Raw genomic sequence first — 18,506 nt, 5'->3', positions numbered from 1 at the left:
CGGCCGGTCGGTCTGGTACCAGTGACGAACTCGCTGTACAATGTGTCCTTGGGGATCCTGCCATCTTCTATGCAGCTCACATGGCCAAGCCATCTCAGGCGTCGCTGGCTTAGTAGGGTGTATATGCTGGGGATGTTGGCCGCCTCGAGGACTTCTGTGTTGGAGATACAGTCCTGCCACCTGATGCCAAGGATTCTCCGGAGGCAGCGAAGATGGAATGAATTGAGACATCGCTCTTGGCTGACGTACGTTGTCCAGGCCTCGCTGCCGTACAGCAAGGTACTGAGGACACAGGCTTGATACACTTGGACTTTTGTGTTCTGTGTCAATGCGCCATTTTCCCACACTCTCTTGGCCAGTCTGGATATAGCAGAGGAAGCGTTTCCCATGCGCTTGTTTAATTCTGCATCGAGAGACAGGTTACTGGTGATAGTTGAGCCTAGGTAGGTGAACTCTTGAACCACTTCCAGACTGTGGTCGCCGATATTGATGGATGGGGCATTCCTGACGTCCATTCCCATGATGTTCGTTTTCTTGACGCTGATGGTTCGGCCAAATTCATTGCAGGCAGCCGCAAACCTGTCGATGAGTCTCTGCAGACACTCTTCAGTGTGAGATGTTAATGCAGCATCGTCAGCAAAGAGGAGTTCCCTGATGAGGACTTTCCGTACTTTGGTCTTCGCTTTTAGACGGGCAAGGTTGAACAACCTGCCCCCTGATCTTGTGTGGAGGAAAATTCCTTCTTCTGAATACTTGAACGCATGTGAGAGCAGCAGGGAGAAGAAGATCCCAAACAGTGTAGGTGAGAGAACACAGCCCTGTTTCATGCCACTCAGGATTGGAAAGGGGTCTAATGAGGCGCTGCTATGCTGAATTGTGCCTTTCATATTGTCATGGAATGAGGTGATGATACTTAGTAGCTTTGGTGGGCATCCAATCTTTTCTAGTCGTCTGAATAGACCACGTCTGCTGACGAGGTCAAACGTTCTTTTTTAATGAATGCTATCCTGCAACAAAAACCACTAAAATAACAGATTATTTGATTATTATCTAATTTCTTTTTGTAGGGTCTTGCTGCACACAAGTTGGCTGCCTCCTACATTACAACAGTGACTACACTTCACTGGCTGTAAAACACTTTGGGATGCAGAGGTTGTGAAAGATGCAATAAATGCAAGTCCTCTTTCTATATCCAAATTTTTATGCACTTGTTTTTCATGTGCACTGGCAGTCCTTAACCCTAACTGATGCCTCTGAATTTAAAGTGCAGCCAGTTACATAAAAATGTACTTATGAAAAACAATTTTACGCTTCAAATAATATCCACATTATTTTCATTCGCAGTTCTTTATGAACTTTACATTATTACAGCAGTTTCTAAGTAAAGCTTTCTATCCAAGCCTAATAAAATTTCCTGTTGCTATTCTCATGTAGGAAATAACTATGGTTCCGCATAGATGTAAAGGTTATTCCTTATCACTGTGTTGTCCAGCATTGTGACACTTAAATGTCTTGTATAAGATGAAAGTTTCACGCCTTATCATAAGCTGTGTGTTAAGTGCCTCTTGCTTTAAGCCAAGACCAGAATCACTGAAATTTTCGATGACCTGTTTCTGCCAGGATCTATTACCAAACAAAAGGTCTCAAAATCTAGGATTGGGTTTAGGTCTAGGGTTTGGTTTTGTGCAGCCACTAGGTTCCATTAATTCAGTCAGACAACCCATTTACAGACACCACTTCAAAATGTTACACGTTCTGAATACCGTCACAGCAAGTAAATCATCATCCAACTGTAAGCTGAACTAATGAGGTCTACTTGCTGACCCAAAGAATTTGCATGCTCCCTCATTTCTAGTCCCCGAGTCAGAAATGTGTCCTACAAGAGCAACCATAGTACTGTAAATTAATGAAGGTGCCATAACTGGAGATTGAGCAAGGCTGGGGGGAAACGCTAAAGGCCAATTTCACAGCCTTTGTGATTTGTGAACTGAGGACGAGCCTGGACTCAGCTTGTTAAATCCAGATTGTTATAAGGTGGTTTCATATATAAATTTAGGACTGATTAGAAAAACAGACAGCTCACTAGCATGGGAATTTATACAATGCATGACATACAGCTACAGGAGCAGTGTGAGCAGCATTGCTTATAGACTATTAATAGACATGCAGTACAAGCAAAATACTGTGAAGTATACTCATATCCAACTCTTCATTGCTCTTCTAATTAAAGCTGTATAGTCACACACTTAATATCCTATCATGAATGTAGCTGCTCATTAAAAGACATGTAAGGGAATCTGAACCTTCCACTTTGAAATAAATTTTGATATGTAAATTTTAAAGATTATCGTACCAATTTTTTTCTTTAGCTTGTCTGAAATTTCAAAAGCAAATGCATTCTATATCCTCCAATGAACACCTAATGTTTTGATTGAGTTTTCAGTCTTATTTTTTCAATTAACTAAATGAAACTGTAATGTAACAGCTGCAAATGCATTATTCAAATTATAGGTTGCAAGGGATAAGTATGGTTTGGGATCATATATTACTCCACTGGACAAAATAGTTGCTAGGGTCATAGAAAGAAAGAGCTTTAATTTATATAGCGCCTTCCATGCCATCAGGACATCCCAAAGTGCTTTCCCACCAAATAAATATTTTTGAAGTGTAGTCATGTTGTGGTGTATGGAAAGATGGCAGCAAATTTGCACACAGCATGATTCCATAAACAGCAATCAGATAAATAATCAGTCATCCATTTTAGTTTATTGAAGAATAAATATTAGTCAGGACACTAGGAATAATGCTTCTGCTCTTCTTTGATTAGTGCCATAGTATCTTACACCCAAGAGTGCAGACAGGGCTCAGTTTAATGACTTATCCAAGAGATGGTATCTCTGATAGTGCCGCACTCCCTCATTACTGCACTAAGTGCAATCCTATATTATGTGCTCAAATCTCTGGAGTGGGGCTTGAACCCATAACCTCCTGACTTGAAGGTAAGAATGCTACCATTGAGTCACAGGGGAGGGGGCTAGGAACAAAGTGGGTGGGGGGGGTTTGTTGGTTAAGAACCGACAGTCTGCGATCTATGGAGGGCAGTCGGCCATGGTTGAATATTAAAGATATGCAACAAATGGATATTCTGGAGAATGACACCTCCTTATCTCTGTACACACCTCCAGCCCTTAACTCTGCCTGCCAGAACTCTCCATTCACCTGACTCTGGTCTCTTATACTTCTCTCCTCTCTTCACCCTAACATGAGCTGTCACACCCTGGGCCTAATACTCTAGAATTCCTTCTCATAACCCCTCCACCTCTCTCTCTCTTCCTTGAATACCCTCCTTAAATGCTCCCCCTTTGACCTAGCTTTTGCTCGCCCACTCCTAGGGCTGGATTTTATTTTCCCGCTGTCAAAAGTGGCAGCAGGCGAAAAAATTGCAGCCCACATGTGTGGGCTGTGCACCACCATGATCTCGCATGGGGTGGCTCATTATAATATGCAGGGTGGCTGCCCTAACTACCCCCCACCCCCCCAATCACATTGCCTGTTTCTGCACAGGCGGTGGCGCCATTTTTAAAGGGCTGCCAGGCCTGTGTTGACAGATGAAAGTTGACACCATCTCCCCCCCCACCCCCCCCACCCCAACTGCAACAAAAAATAAAAGTTTGACCCACCCCAACTACACCAGAAAAGTCTTGATTATCCCTTTTCCATCCCAAATGCACTAAGTGCAGAGTTGACCCCTTTCACCACCCCCACAACTGACTTAAGTGCAGAGTTCAGCCTTCCCCACCCCCCCCACAACTACACTGACAATGCAGATGTGAGCCCTCGCCCCCACCTCCCCAACCCCACCCCTACAAATGCAGAGATCCCCACTTCCCCAGCTCAGTGGAACCAGCTTTCCCTGGACGAGAAAGTGAAAGCACGGGAGTGGCGTACGTCACTCAGAAGATCCGGAACTGCTGGTAAGATCACCCTGGCTTCCATTTAAATGGTGATTTTATTATTCAAATCCAGGTCCCGCGCAGAGTGGTGAAAATGCCACCATGGAGCTTCCCCGCCTCTGGGAAGATTGGGCCCGGCATTCCCTGCATCGGGCTCTGTGCTTCCCCCCCACCACGGAGCCCGAAGCTGGGAGCTCAACAAAATCAAGCCCTCCATGTTTTATTATAGTCAGTTGCTTTTGATTACAGATTTCTAGTGTGAGAATACTACTTCCCTTTGTACTTAGTCCCTGTTCACATCTTTTTTAAATAGCCAAGACCTAAGGCAATAATTAGGCTTTTGCTTTAGAATTAGTGACTGAATTGTAGACAGAAGAAAATTCTGTTCACAATTTAATAAGGATTGAAATTCAGCACGTGGCATTTTCCAGGCGAGACATCCGTTTATACCTTAAGTGATGAACGTGTGGAATAAGCTGTCATCCATCTTGGCTCTCTGTGCCTGTTTTATTCCCTTAGCACATTTGGGTAAAAGGAAATGACCTTTTTTATTTTCCAAGTTTATATAAAACGAAGCGAGCTGCTAACTCAATATGGATTGAAAAAGGAAAATACCAGCTGATCCTACAAATAAGCTGTATGTTGACAATACTTTACAGCAATACTGTGAGAGAGGGAACTGTCAGAGACAGAGGGTTCAAATGAATGGGATTGGATACAAAACTGAAAATAATAATCACAAATCTCAAAGGCTCCTTACTTTACCAGCATGCCATGGGTCCCGCTGCCAGGGCAAAATGTGGATCCCAAGCCCACACGGGCAAATTGCGTGACCACAGAGACAATTTTACCAGTGGCAGCCAATGAAGAGGATGCCACCAGGAACCCAATCAGAGGGTCAGCAGCTCTGCAGCCTTAGCAGTACCACAGATAGTGGTGGCTGCTGCTGAAGCTTTAAGGAGAAGAAGGCAGCGCCTCCATTTTGAGGTGCCTTCCAAGGGCCAGTAAGAAATGTTTTGATGTGCTGGGGCCGAGCAGGCAGGCCCGGGTGATTGGACTGGTGAACCGAGATTTGTAAAATCCCAGCGGCCTGGTGAAATGGCCATCAGTAGGCCAATTAATTGGATTAATTGGCTGCTCACCTACATTTGGCAGGCTGCCGTTCCCACTTTTCATAATATCCCATGGCGGTGGGAGCACATTGAGTTTCCCTCCCAACGCCTGCTGCTGCCATTTTACCACCTCTCTCGCCTCCCAGCCCGTCTATAAAGGGCTAGTAAAATTTCAGCCAATATCTCTGAAGAGCAGATGTGTTTCCCTCAGTGTCCTGGTCAATATTTATCTCTTAACCAATACCACTAAAAAATAGATTTGTTGGTCATTTATTTCATTGGTGTTTGTGAGGCCTTGCTGTGCACAAATTGGCTACCATATTTGCTACATTACAACAGTGACTGTATTTCAAATGAACTTCATTGGCTGTAAAGCACTTTGGGATGTCCTAAGGTCCTGAAAGATGATGTACAAATGCAAGTTCTTTCAAGTCTCTCCTTTTGACTTAAATTAATTCAAATCTGTCAAGGCACAGCAAGATACAAAATTGTTAATACTTACAAATAATAAAATAATCCTCATATTTTTTGAATTCCAGTCCCCAAAGGTTAGGGCTGAATTCTTGAAACTTGATGGTAAACTTGACGTCTTGATCTGGCTTGTTGCAATTGAGTAACGGTGTGGGGCTGGGCACAGCATTGCAGCTGTCAGCTTGGTCCTTCGACACCAAGTACAGTTTAAAGTACTCATACTGTCCAGTAATCCTGGAGTCCACCTTGGGACAGATAATGTCCAGTTTGTCTCCTATCTGTGGGTACATCACCAGGCCTTTGCTTGGTAGGAACCTGAAAATAAAAACACAAAAGAAGAACACGTAAATAAATGTGCCGTTTGCCAAAGAACGTATACAGATATTCTGTTTTGCAAGCTTTTTTTCCAGGTTTTTGCAGGAAGTTGAAACTTGATAAGTAACTGGCTGCAATAACAAAGTGCAAGGGGATGGGATACTAAATGAAAGCAAAGAAAAATATTTTCCACCGAACTCTTTTTGTTGGACGTTCTCCCTTTTAAACCAACCATCCCCGCCCCAACTTCCCCATTCCAATCCATTAACTATCAAAAGACTAACCAATGGCTTCTATTCCTGTATTTTAAGCTCACTTGTCATATTATTAATTGTATTAAAAACAAGAGAATGTTTGTTGAACAATTCAAAATAAAATTTGAGAAGTACTCTGCTTTCTTCTGATGTTCAGCATTATAATTTTACAGTCTCCGATTGGGCAAAAATAAGGAGTTGAAAGCAGATCCTTAAACCACACAACACAAATGTTAAGCTGCATTTTTGGCCAGATATCTGAGGTTAGAATAGAACTTGAGAGCACCTTTCGCAATAGTTCCATTCCATAAAAAGGTTCCACCCAAAAGGATTTTATAAATTGCAATAAAGGGCCTGTTGATGCACAATTTGTTTTTTTCATGAAAGTGCATCCTGGTATATAGGCTGACTTGTCTTCAGGGTATACCCTCTTAAGTTGCACTCTGTACGTATCTGTACATATCACTATTCCTTGCTTTTAGATGTCCTTGCTCCAATTCATACTCAGAAGCAGCTCTTTAAACTTGTAGCTGCTGATACAATATCCTCAAGGCCCAGTGCAAAGGCCCCATGAAGCTGATAGACCACAGCTGTACATGGCTAAAACCGCAGAGCTTGTCAAAGACTACAACACAAAGGAACACTTTACCCATTATTTAGCATGTGTGTCAGTTAGTCACTTCTTAATCGATCCCTTCTTTAAGTTTATTTGCATATTAAGGATTTTGAATGACACCTGAAAGGATTAGTCTCCTGCAGTTTAATTATATTCTGCTTTACAGAATGGAGACTAGCAGAAGAACAGCATTGAGATTCACCTCGCAATGTAAGGTGGGTGAAGTGTTTGTTGTTTTCCATACCATTTATCTTACACAATGATTGGCGATACCGTGTACAAACCTACAGTTTTCATACGACCTGATGACATCATCCTTCTGCACATGCACCAGGCCACCAGATGTCACAGCACTGTCCATTGTCTGAACTCAGGATTGTCCCCATCTCTGTAACCTCCTCAGCCCTACAACTCTCTGAGATCTCTGTACTCCAATTCTGGCATCTTGCACAACCCCGATTTTCATCGCCCCACCAATGGTAGCCATACCTTCAGCCGCCCAAACCACAAGTCCTGGAATTTCCTCCCTAAATCTCTGTCTCTCTACCTCCTCTCCTTCTCTAAGGCAGTCCTTGAAACCGACCTCTTTGACCAACCTTTCCTAATTCCTCTTTATGTGGCTTGGTGTCAAATTTTGTCCTGTAAAGCAGCTTGTGTCATTTTACTACATTAAAGGTGCTAAATAAATGCAACTTCTTGTTGTTTTTGTTAGGATTGTGTATCGCCTGATTGTCTGAACTCAGAGTTTGAATGCAGCACTGCCTGTCTACAGCCTGACTGCCACTCAAATTATATGTTCCAGGCAGAATGCTGAATGAATATTGTTCAATTCCACATCCTACTACCCTGCATTTTCTGTACAGTTGTACGCTAGTCAAAACATCATTGACAGCAAATGCAGCCTATCTTAATTCTAGCTACTTTGAGAAGCACAAGCCATGGAAATATGCATTCTGTCCATTTAAAACCCTTTTATCGATCACTGACATATTGGGTCTAATTCTGACTCTGTGAAAGTGGGTGGGTTTTGAATGTGTTAAAATCAGGTCCAACTGCTTCTGGATTTAACTACTTTAAATCTTGAAAAACTATACAGTGTTGAATGCTGGTCAATTACAAAAAAAAATGCAATGACGTTTACTTCATTGATATACTTTAGTTTAACCTATCCTGTTCTATTTTTGTTTTAGGCTACCGGTTAAGGCTGCAATAACCAAGCACTGCATTAAAATCTCACAGATCACACTGTCTTTGTTCTTGAAATTATCCAATGAAGCAACTATATTTTAGGGATTATTTTTCACTTTGGAACTAAAGTGGAATCGACTTAAGGATATTAGGATCAAACACGTGACCAAAATCATTACCATAATTGCAATGTAACCAACTAAAATTAGGATCAATTCTGTAGGATAAACTCCTGCTTAGCATCAACATATTTAAGACTAATTTGATTTAAACAAAACAAGAGGAATCCATGAATTGGTAAAGGATTAAACTATTCCATGCACTGAGAACCATGCTGAATCACAGTCATTTCATATCACATGGGAAGCACTTAATGCCAAGTAATGGAAGGATTCCTTATATCATTCATGTTATGCTCTATAAGTTTTAATTAGTATTATAGCTTGATAAAATCTTACACCTTTTTTTTAAAAATGGAGGATTTAATCTCTTCTGCTCCAGAAATTTATATCATGTGGTCAGGAATTTATCAATGTGTGAGATATCAAAACTTGGTTGTTGAGCAGGACAATCCATATTAAATTGTCTACCCCACCTTGATCAGAAGTATGCAAACTAGGGAAAAGCAGTGTCGCATTCATCTTTAAAAAATGCTAGTTCTTGAAAAAATGTACATCAGTGGCCTCACAAATTAAATTACTCTTATCCGTCGTTATAATTGGTTTACAGTTACATCATTCTGTATAATTAAATCAAACTGCCTGCTCACCTACCCAGTGTGCAATCGTGTGTTGATTAAATATCTAGCAATCGAATTGTTTCAATAACATTTACTTAAGATTATTAATTCTAATAATCACATAGAAAATAAAAATCATCACTGATAGCATCACAAGAGATTAGCAACTACTTGTAAACTTGTATAGTTGAAGATCGAACCCTCCATAACCCAATCAATATTTTAATGCCAGAACTAACCTATTAAGTGGATTATTGCCAGTATCAAACTAATGACAATAAGAAAATCTGGGTTTGCATCTCTTATCCACCTTCACTGCCAGAAAACACTGTTCCAAGAAACTCACAAGCAAAAAGGATTCTGGGAAGTGACAGCATAAGAAGGCAGAACAAGAAAGTACAAATCAGTCCATCTAGTTCATATTTATCTAATCTGTCATTGGAAGCCGTAATCTAATTGGTTAAGGGGGGGATGGGGGGTGATGGTCCAGACAACATTTGCAAATTGCTCTCAGTTTAATAGGTTACCTCAACTTGTTGATTAGATCACAGGTGGTAAGTCATTCCTTGATAATCAGCATTCTCTAAAACTCATTATTTTGCAGCGACACTTATTTTATTGCCTATTTCTTAATTTGCTTAAAACAAGAGTTTCAGGAGTGGTTCAGTAGATTAGTTCGGATTGTTATTTCACCTGTGAAACCCGGAATTTAAATCCAGCATGAATTGGTTGGGATGGCAGTCTCCTCAGTCTTCTGACGAGAAAGGTCTCATGTAGCATGGAGCTTGGGCATACTCAATCCACAGCACAAAAACTCCAAAACTTGGCACACGTTGGGATTACACTGCCAAATGGCAAACTCAGAAATAAAAAGGGCTTCTCGCTGTAGAAAGTATAAAATGCCAGCTAGCGAAACAGGAACTGCTCTTTGAAGGTTGGAGTTAAAGGTCTTTACTGAGACACGATGCAGGAACTATACTTGTGCAGGGAATACTTGAAGCTGATACTGGATGACAGAAATGGGTGAAGTGTTTCACTATCTGGCACTAACATTCCTCACTTTGACTAGTATAAAAGCATTGCCAAAATATAAATGTTGACTACAATAAAGACTGGTGAAAGTTTAAAAATCTTATACTAACGTTATAACTGTAACACTGGCACAGTGAGCATTGGCACCAACTGAACAATATCACACAACTTGTGCCAAAATAACTATGCCTGCCAAAGGGAACTGGAATGTCCAGTGCCTACAGCAAGGGTTATCAGGAGTGGATGGGAGCGTGGAATTCGAAACATAAACAGATCAACCATGATCTTATGGAATGGCGGAGCAGGCTCGAGGGGTTGAATGGCCTATTTCTGCTCCTAATTCGTATGTTCGTATGTATGTCCGTCTGTAGCACACTTCACCCAACAGCAGATCCTGGGGTCAGAATCCACTGGTTGGCAAGATAGCAACAAAACAGCATAGGATAACGACAATAAGACTTAAACAGGAGATTGGAGCAAAAAAATGCTTTCGATGGAAGGTAGAATCAGAGAGCCATTTCCGGACAGAAAGAGGCCATTCAGCCCATTGAGTCCATGCCAGCCCTCCGCAGAGCTATTCAGTCAGTCCCACTCCCCCGCAAGTCTATTTCCCTCAAGTAGTCATCCAACTTCCCCTTAAACTCATTGCTTGTTTCCACGTTCACCATCTTTGTGGGCAGAGAGTTCCAGATAAATACTCCCCACTGCGTAAAAAATGTTCTACCTCATATTCTCACAGTGGCGCAGTGGTTAGCACCGCAGCCTCACAGCTCCAGGGACCCGGGTTCGATTCCGGGTACTGCCTGTGTGGAGTTTGCAAGTTCTCCCTGTGTCTGCATGGGTTTTCTCCGGGTGCTCCGGTTTCCTCCCACAAGCCAAAAGACTTGCAGGTTGATAGGTAAATTGGCCATTATAAATTGTCACTAGTATAGGTAGGTGGTAGGGAAATATAGGGACAGGTGGGGATGTTTGGTAGGAATATGGGATTAGTGTAGGATTAGTATAGATGGGTGGTTGATGTTCGGCACAGACTCGGTGGGCCGAAGGGCCTGTTTCAGTGCTGTATCTCTAATCTAAAATCTAATTCCCCCTGCATCTCTTGCCCAAAACTGTCAATCTGTGTCCGCTGGTCCTTGTGCCATTAGTTAATGGGAACAGGTTTTCCTTGTCTAACTTATCTAAGCCTGTCAAAATCTTGACAAGAATATGGAATTTTATGCTGCCAACTTTTTGTTGAAACAGAATCCATGGGGTAAGTTTTGATTTTGTACAATAGTGACCTCAATGAAAATAAAAATCAGTAGAGATGTAAATCGAGCTGTTGATTAGCTATTACCTGCTTTACACTGAAGCACAAAGTCAAAGTCTACCCCTGTACATTATTTTAAAAGACAATCTGTTAGTTGAAAAGAGTATGGGAATTGAGTAAGAGGGTGGGATTAAACAAGATGGTTTACGTGGAGAACAACAACGGTTCAGTCTTGATCAGTTGAAAAACATGGGCTGAATGACATGGGCCGGTTTCTGTCCTGGAACATTCTATATAATCATTGTAAATGGAAAAGATTTTCTGGATAGATTATATTTGATCCGAAATGGGATTAGATTTTATCTGAGTTCAATGGACTCTTCTGAAATCTACTAAATTGAAGTGCGATTGTAAGTGTTTGGAGCTGGGCCAGTAAACAGATCACTTTCTGTGTTCCTGATCTGTTGCCTCAGCTCCAGCTGCTACACTTGAGTTTGTTGCCAGACTACTACTTTCCATAGGTTTGCCAGGTTATAACGCTGGTTTGGTGATTTTAAATCTGGCACTGTTTTAACTAAAATAGTCAGTATCGTCCCTTTAAATCCCACTAGGTGCCTTTAGCATGTTAGACTATATTCCTGTATTAAATATATTTATTAGCTTAGTGACATCAGTTAGATTGAAGGCTATAAAGGGGACCATCTCTATTCTATAGCAGAAATTGTGCACAAATCGTGGAGATCAAACCCTTCTGAAAATCTAGCTCTGTTGACATTTCTGACTGCAGGAACCGATTACTAATTATTGATCACTGAATGTGACTGGCTCCGCAGATGTTTAACACTGGTGATTACATGACTGTGGCCTGTCTGTGATCAGCTATCTATTAGCATGTGATTTGCACTTGAACAGTTACCAAGTGGTAATTTGGATCATCGCCTTTTATAGTTAGGTAGTCAGGAATGAAATGGGACTCTCTGGAAGAAGCCGATCCTATTTTTAGAGCTAGCCAGTGGCAGCTTAGCCGAGGACTATGGATCAGTCCTCCTTAGGGGCTACATTCTGACAAAACAAATCTGTGACCATCTTTTTCTTTCCTAGTTACCCATCAAATTTTCAGAAACTGTAATTTAGACTGGCACTACATTTTCGAAAGGTGTAAACTTTTCAGCCTGAATAAAGCAATTTATCCCTTTAGTTGGTTTGATCTCAATGATAGATTAATTTATCTATCACAGAAATTCTTACTGATTATTATTGGGGTTCTTTGGTAACTTTAAGAACTTTAAGAAAACTGCTGCTGGTCAATTCCAGAAGTTTTTCTTTGCAGAGAGTTAGCGTAGATCCACAATTACAAGGATATGGTACTGCTTCAAATATGGAGCACTTGAACAGATGCCAGAAAATCGTGCAATATCCTTCCTGAAGCCTTACTGAGTTATTCAGCATTTATATCCATAGGGTCAGGTGCCCTCTCTTCAGTATCGCCAATAAATACTTCAGTGCTGATCCGAGTAGATAAGAGTTTGCACGGTTCTTAGAGACAAGAAAGCAGTACAGCAGAAGATTAACTAGCTCTGTAAGCTGTTCAATATTTTTTATCATGCAGATTTGTGATCAGTATACTTGCAGTGAGCAGTCATTAGGTATGAAAGCAAATGATTTTTAATAGAAATAAACCCCCCAAAATAACTGTCCAGTTACCTGCAAGCCTGCACCAAAACATCTGCATCATGCTCATGTTCAGTGCAAAGGATTGAGGAATTTTGAGGATTTTATGTCAGTTTTTAAACTTCTGGGTTTCCTCAATGTTTTGCGCTAATTCTATAAAACCTGCTTTTTAATATAACTCTGCCCCCACACAAAACATCAGTCCATGCATATTTCCTGCATTTACGCTAGTTTTTTTTGCAAGAGTACATGTAAACCAAAAACATTTAGATGCAGCAGGGTCCAAAGTCACTACAAATGGAGTTTTACAACATTTTAAAAAAAAATCTTACTTAAACTGGCATTTTTCAATATCTCTGAATGCTTTTTCATGTCATCATAACGCGTTACATTAAAAACTGAAAAGCAGACACAAATGTTTTTTTGAACATCGAGGGGAAGAAACTTGTTCGCATAACGCTGCTTCTAGCGATGCTACGCAGACTTATGTCAATTCCCAGGGGCAGGCAGTGCCGTGGATTGCTACCCAAGTGGCCCCAGTGATGTTCTTCAATGATATCAATGAGGACTGCCAAGGGGACTTTGCAGGTAGCAGCCCATGGCGCTGGATGCCCCTAGGGAACGTATGAGGTCTGGGTAGTGCCATTGTGGCACGACGCAAATTAATTTCTCCCTAACAGTGTCTGTTGTAGGTAAGTAATGGTTTGATGGCTTTACATTTTAATTTTTATATTGAGGGACTCGATAATAGAATATTACATCAGTTCTGCACATTCCTCGGGCCCCAACTGTTCACGCTGATTTTTGCTTGGTTTTCGTTGGGTTTTACGACCCGCTGTATGCTAATGAGATTGGCAGGTAATTTTGGCGTAAGTACTGATTGGCAAGATTGGCGTAGAAACTGGAATCTTTTTCAGCATATCCAGGAAACTCCTGTTCGTAATAAATGCAAGAGCCCACTGCAAGCTGCACCCAAGTCCTGGTATAACTGAGGCATTCTCAACTCATTACAGTAGGCAAATCACAGGCCATAAATCTCAAATCAAGTGAATTAGTTATTTGCAAAATCCAAAGCCAAAGGGTCCTATTTTTGCTTGGTAAACACAAGGCTCTGCTCTTTATGCTAACTTACGAGCATATTTTTTAATCCATTTGTTTCTATTAAATGTACATTTACAAGACGACATGTTGATATTAAATTTCCAACCTACGCTGAGCGATTAAACGGAGCCCATAACTTTGTGAGGAAATTACTTAACTGACAGCAGCAAACCTTTGCAGGAGTGATTGGACCTAGTTATAAAGGCATGGAACAAAACCTTTCCAAGCAATGCTAATATATCAGTGCACTCCACCCACATTCACTGTATAACTAAATGGCTTCATGAAATATATGTGTGACTGCAAATTCTTGAAAATACTATTTTTATTTTAAAATACACATAACATTATGAGAATTGAAGTGATAATAAAATGAGATGGAACAATAAAGTGCTGTTTATGTCACCTCTATTATAAATAAAAATCTGTCAAAACCAATATGAAGAGAGCAGATAAAGAGATAATGAAATACTCTTCACTCCAGTATTCTCTCACTTGTGCAATCATGTTTTCAGGTATCCTATTTGCCAGAAGCCAATCGAAAGGGGCAGAGAAACACTTGGGGGAAAGCACCCGGATTGTTTCGTCTCTCATGAAAAAAGATTCTAACAAGTATATTTGGAGCTTTCATGAAAGATGTCACTTTGATGTAGAAGCTCTGTTGTCCTTGTACAATGATTATGATTCCTCTTTACTCTAGTTTGAAAGAACTGTGGATTAGCACAAGTGAAACTAGTGAGATGCCTACCCAACTGCCATTGAGCCACATTCCAGAAAGTTAATGGATTGCTGTGGGTTTGTGATAAGAACGCGGGGCTTTGGAGGAGAAGCTAGCTCTCCAAGATTAATGTTTGAGACCATTTTCATCTGACATTTGACATTTCCAAATGGAGGCTCTGATCCAGTCAGGGAGACCAACTGCTGCTCACACGGAAAGACAGCAGATGCTAGGCTCTTACAAAATGTAAACAGATAGCTACTCATAACTGGAACTGAAAGCTGCCTTCTGACAAACTGCATAGAGGGGCAAACAATTCCACGTGGACTTCAATGAGCCTTCCTTAAACAAAGTGCCTAAACATTGTTGGTCAGGGAAAGCCAAATGGATCTTAATGAAAGTATTACACAGGCATGGAACCAGCCTCCTGTTCTGAGGGAGAAATGGGTCTGGACACGATTCCAGCACTCTCAGCTCCTACAAGCTACAGTCTGGCACATGTCCCAAGTCCTAGACTGTAAAGTGGTAGCTAGTGAAATGGCTCTGTGTTTACCTTGTTGAGTTACTCCATACATCGACTGTCAACAGTTAGGAAACAAATTAAGTTCTAGTGGCGAGACAAAGAGACCTCAAAATCCAAAAGAAAGTACTAATATAAATCATTTGTATAAACTAATATTACAACAAGGATTCTTCAGCATGACAAAAATCAATTAATGTGGCTAAAGAAGTGAAACTATTAAATGCTCCTAGAAAAACAGATATTACTCCTCCTAAAATCCTGCAAGACACTTCCTTAAGTTGCTCGACCAAACCGAACTGTTTATTTTAGTGTGTTTATCTGGTTAATAAAGACCAAATGCTTGAAGCTAGAAATTCACAGAGGTTTTGGCTCTCCAAGATTAATAGTTGAGAGCTTTTGCATTTGACATTAAACATTACAGTCTTTGGGTGATACTTAAAATGGGCAGGGATTCTTAGTGCAACTTTTACTTGCTGCTGTCTTCAACACAGAGAACCCTGTGCTTAAAACATAAAGGGCCATTTCTGTTTTAAGTACAAGGGTAAATGAGCTAGGCTACACTTTTTAAATACATTGATCTTGGAACAAACAACAGTAAGAATTTTGTACACATGATGTGCATGATTTAAAAATGTATAGAGAAGTGATTATACTGAATTATTTCAAAACAGATCATTTGGCAGAATATTTCTGAAAGGTAACTCAAGATTGGATACTGTAAATGTCAAGTTTAAAACAAATCTTTGATACTGATGACATGCAGATGTTATCAACAACCCAATCTATACAGGTATCACACTCAAAATCACCCATTTGGGTTAGAAAGGGGCATCACTGAGAGCATTGACTCAAACATAATTTTATCTCCATTGTTGCCTTGACAAGATCATGGAGCAATTGTGTGGAATGATATATCTGATGAGGATAATCAAATAGAGCCTGGGGATTATGCTGTTGGTCATCTTTGTAACATTTGCACAAAGGCTCTTCAAAGATTATGGCAATTTCAAATTGACCTGCTAAAATATGCACAGATGAGGATTTCAAGAAGGGCTGGCGTTGATATTTAACATGGCTTGCTCCATGTTCGAAAGCAAATACCTTGTAAGCTGCCACTGACCAAACACAGTCAAAAAGGTTAATGCAAAGTGTTTGGATGTGATTTGCTCAAAAGAGAAAGATTGGTGTTGCAATGTTTTCAGGCATCATACTGGGAAAATTAAACAGGAACTCAGAGAGATTCCACAGTGGATAGTGAATTAGTGCAGGAAGAATTCATCCAGCCAACAAATGTATTTCTCCAGAACTTCCTAATCTTAACTTTCATGGTTTTAAATGTTCTTAAATTTTGTTTAACGGAGAAAACCAAATAGATATTGTCCAGGTGCTACTTAGACAACAGAAAATTGCCTTCTTCATCTTGCATTGACAATATGGGGTGGGATGGGGAAGGTTAAAATCAAGCAGCAAGTTCTCAACTGTAACAGTGTCCTCAAGGCTCAACCACCAGGAACACAGATAGGGTAATTAAGCAAAGTGTCCCCGATTTATCCTCCATTGGCGTATCAATACCTGGGTTCCAAATATGAGAATCCCTCGGTACATGAAACTCTGTGCCTGCAAGGGTGAAGATGAAAAGTAGCAGTAATCAACTACTTACATTCCGCACCTAACAATGATTATTTATCATTTCTTTTGAGCCAAAGAATCAATATAAATGTCAGTAAAGTTTGTTCATCCTGCCATGGAGTGTGTAAACACAGTAGAAAGGGGTTGAAGGCCAGGAGTGAAAATACTGATTTTCCCATGAGACATTGCATGTGCTCAGCCTCCCATTCGTACTTGTGGATACTCACATGCAGTAGATATAAAGAGATAAAAAAAATTCCAATGCAGTTGCACCTGAGACATGCCGGGGAGCACATATTGTATAATTGTACTTTCAAGGCTTGTTGTTCCATCCATTCATTTTAGTGGGGCATCCTGGGGTAGGCGCGCGTAGATCTAAGACATGCATTCCTATTGTGCATCAGGAGTGGGCACGTCAGAATTTTTATCCCAAAAATCATCCACTTTTGACAGTTGTAGCTGATACGAGATAGTAGTCTTTCTGAATTTTAATATTTTGAGAAGCACATTTATTTCTCAGCAGAAGTGCAATCTAAACCTCTCTATGCATTTTGTGTATTCAGTAATACAATTTTAAGACACCAAAGTCAATAATTTCCTCAGATCTTATCCTGGTCTGCCATATAATTTCAGCAGCAGTGCATTTACATCTGCAGCCCTTACTGTCTTCATAGTGCTCTAGCAGAGGGGGAGACCTGGTTTAAAGGTCTCCATGATAGTGAGAAATTGAATCTGTTTTCTATTTGTGCTGAACTGTTTAAATGAAAATGCATCTATATCACTAACTTGTATAAATATTTTGGGAATGTGCCTGGGTTGTGGATCTTTGGAATTCTTTACCCCAGAGAGTTGTGGATACTCTTTGAGTCATTGGGCTGGATTTTAAGAGCCGACCACCGATCTCAGTGGCCAGCACAAAAAATGGCGGCCCACGCAACCAAGAGCCGCCGCAATCACCCACGCAGCGGCTCATTGAAATAGCCGGGGCGGCCCACTTCCCCCCCCCCCCCCCAATCACATGGCGAGGGCAGGCTGTCTGTCCCCAGCAATGGCGTCAGCTTCCTATGCGCAGGCGCTGGCACCATTTTTAAAGGTCAGCCATGCCCTACCGGCCATTTAAATGTTTAAAGAGGGAAACCCCCCCCCCCCCCAAAGTAAAATAAATAAATTCACAATGCCCCTTTCCCACCCCCCCCCCAATAACATAATCTATTTTCATTTCCCCCCAAAAATACTTATCTTTCACATCTGATCTCGCCCCTACAAACTATGCAAAGTTTAAGGTTCAATCCTTCCCACCATCCCCTACACCCATTACGTTTATTTTGACCCTGTCTCTCCGCTCCCGCACTGACAAACCTACCTCCTCCCCGCTCCCCACCAGTGTTGCGTCTCTTTTCCCCAGACGGGGATCTGAAGGCACGGGTGTGCCGGCTGCCACGCCGAAGACCGCAACGGGCCCTCAGGATTGCTGGTAAGTTTATATTAATTTATTAATATTATTAATTTGCATATTTAAAGTGTGGTCCCATCGCCCAGTGGTGGGAGGGCTGCCATGGAGCCTCGCCGCCGCCGGAAGGATCGGGCCAGGCCCTCCTAATGTCAAAGACCGTGGCGGGCCTCATCCGGAACCATCTTCTGCCCCCCCCCACACTTCGCCACAGAACCCTACGCCTGGGGGGGGGGGGGGGGGGGAGGAGAACAAATTCCAGCCCATTGAGTTTATCCAGGACAGAGATTGATAGAGATTTGGATACTAAGGGGATTAAGGGAAATGGAGATAATGCAGGACGGTGGAGTTGAGGTCGAAGATCAGCCATGATCACACCGAATAGCAAAGCAGGCTTGAAGGACCTGATTGACCTACTCTTGCTCCTATTTCATATGTACTTATGGTTATTGTGTGTATAAAATTAGTTAATTCTTTTGCAATAA

At 41.3% G+C, this 18,506-nt stretch overlaps 1 protein-coding gene across 2 annotated transcripts in view; it reads right to left on the bottom strand.

Annotated features, from left to right (window-relative positions):
• efnb2a (ephrin-B2a) overlaps positions 1–18,506 on the bottom strand; it is a 61,663-nt gene that overhangs the window by 28,779 nt on the left and 14,378 nt on the right. For both annotated transcript variants that reach the window (XM_068034129.1, XM_068034130.1), the window contains exon 2: positions 5,568–5,851. In XM_068034129.1, coding sequence (XP_067890230.1) covers positions 5,568–5,851 — 284 coding nt within the window. The remainder of the gene's footprint in view (positions 1–5,567; positions 5,852–18,506) is intronic.

The sequence above is a fragment of the Heterodontus francisci genome, chromosome 6 (genome assembly GCF_036365525.1).
Source record: "Heterodontus francisci isolate sHetFra1 chromosome 6, sHetFra1.hap1, whole genome shotgun sequence".
NCBI classification, from domain to species: domain Eukaryota; kingdom Metazoa; phylum Chordata; class Chondrichthyes; order Heterodontiformes; family Heterodontidae; genus Heterodontus; species Heterodontus francisci.
Note: the sequence above shows the minus strand (reverse complement) of the source record. Positions and strands in the feature narration are given on the sequence as shown.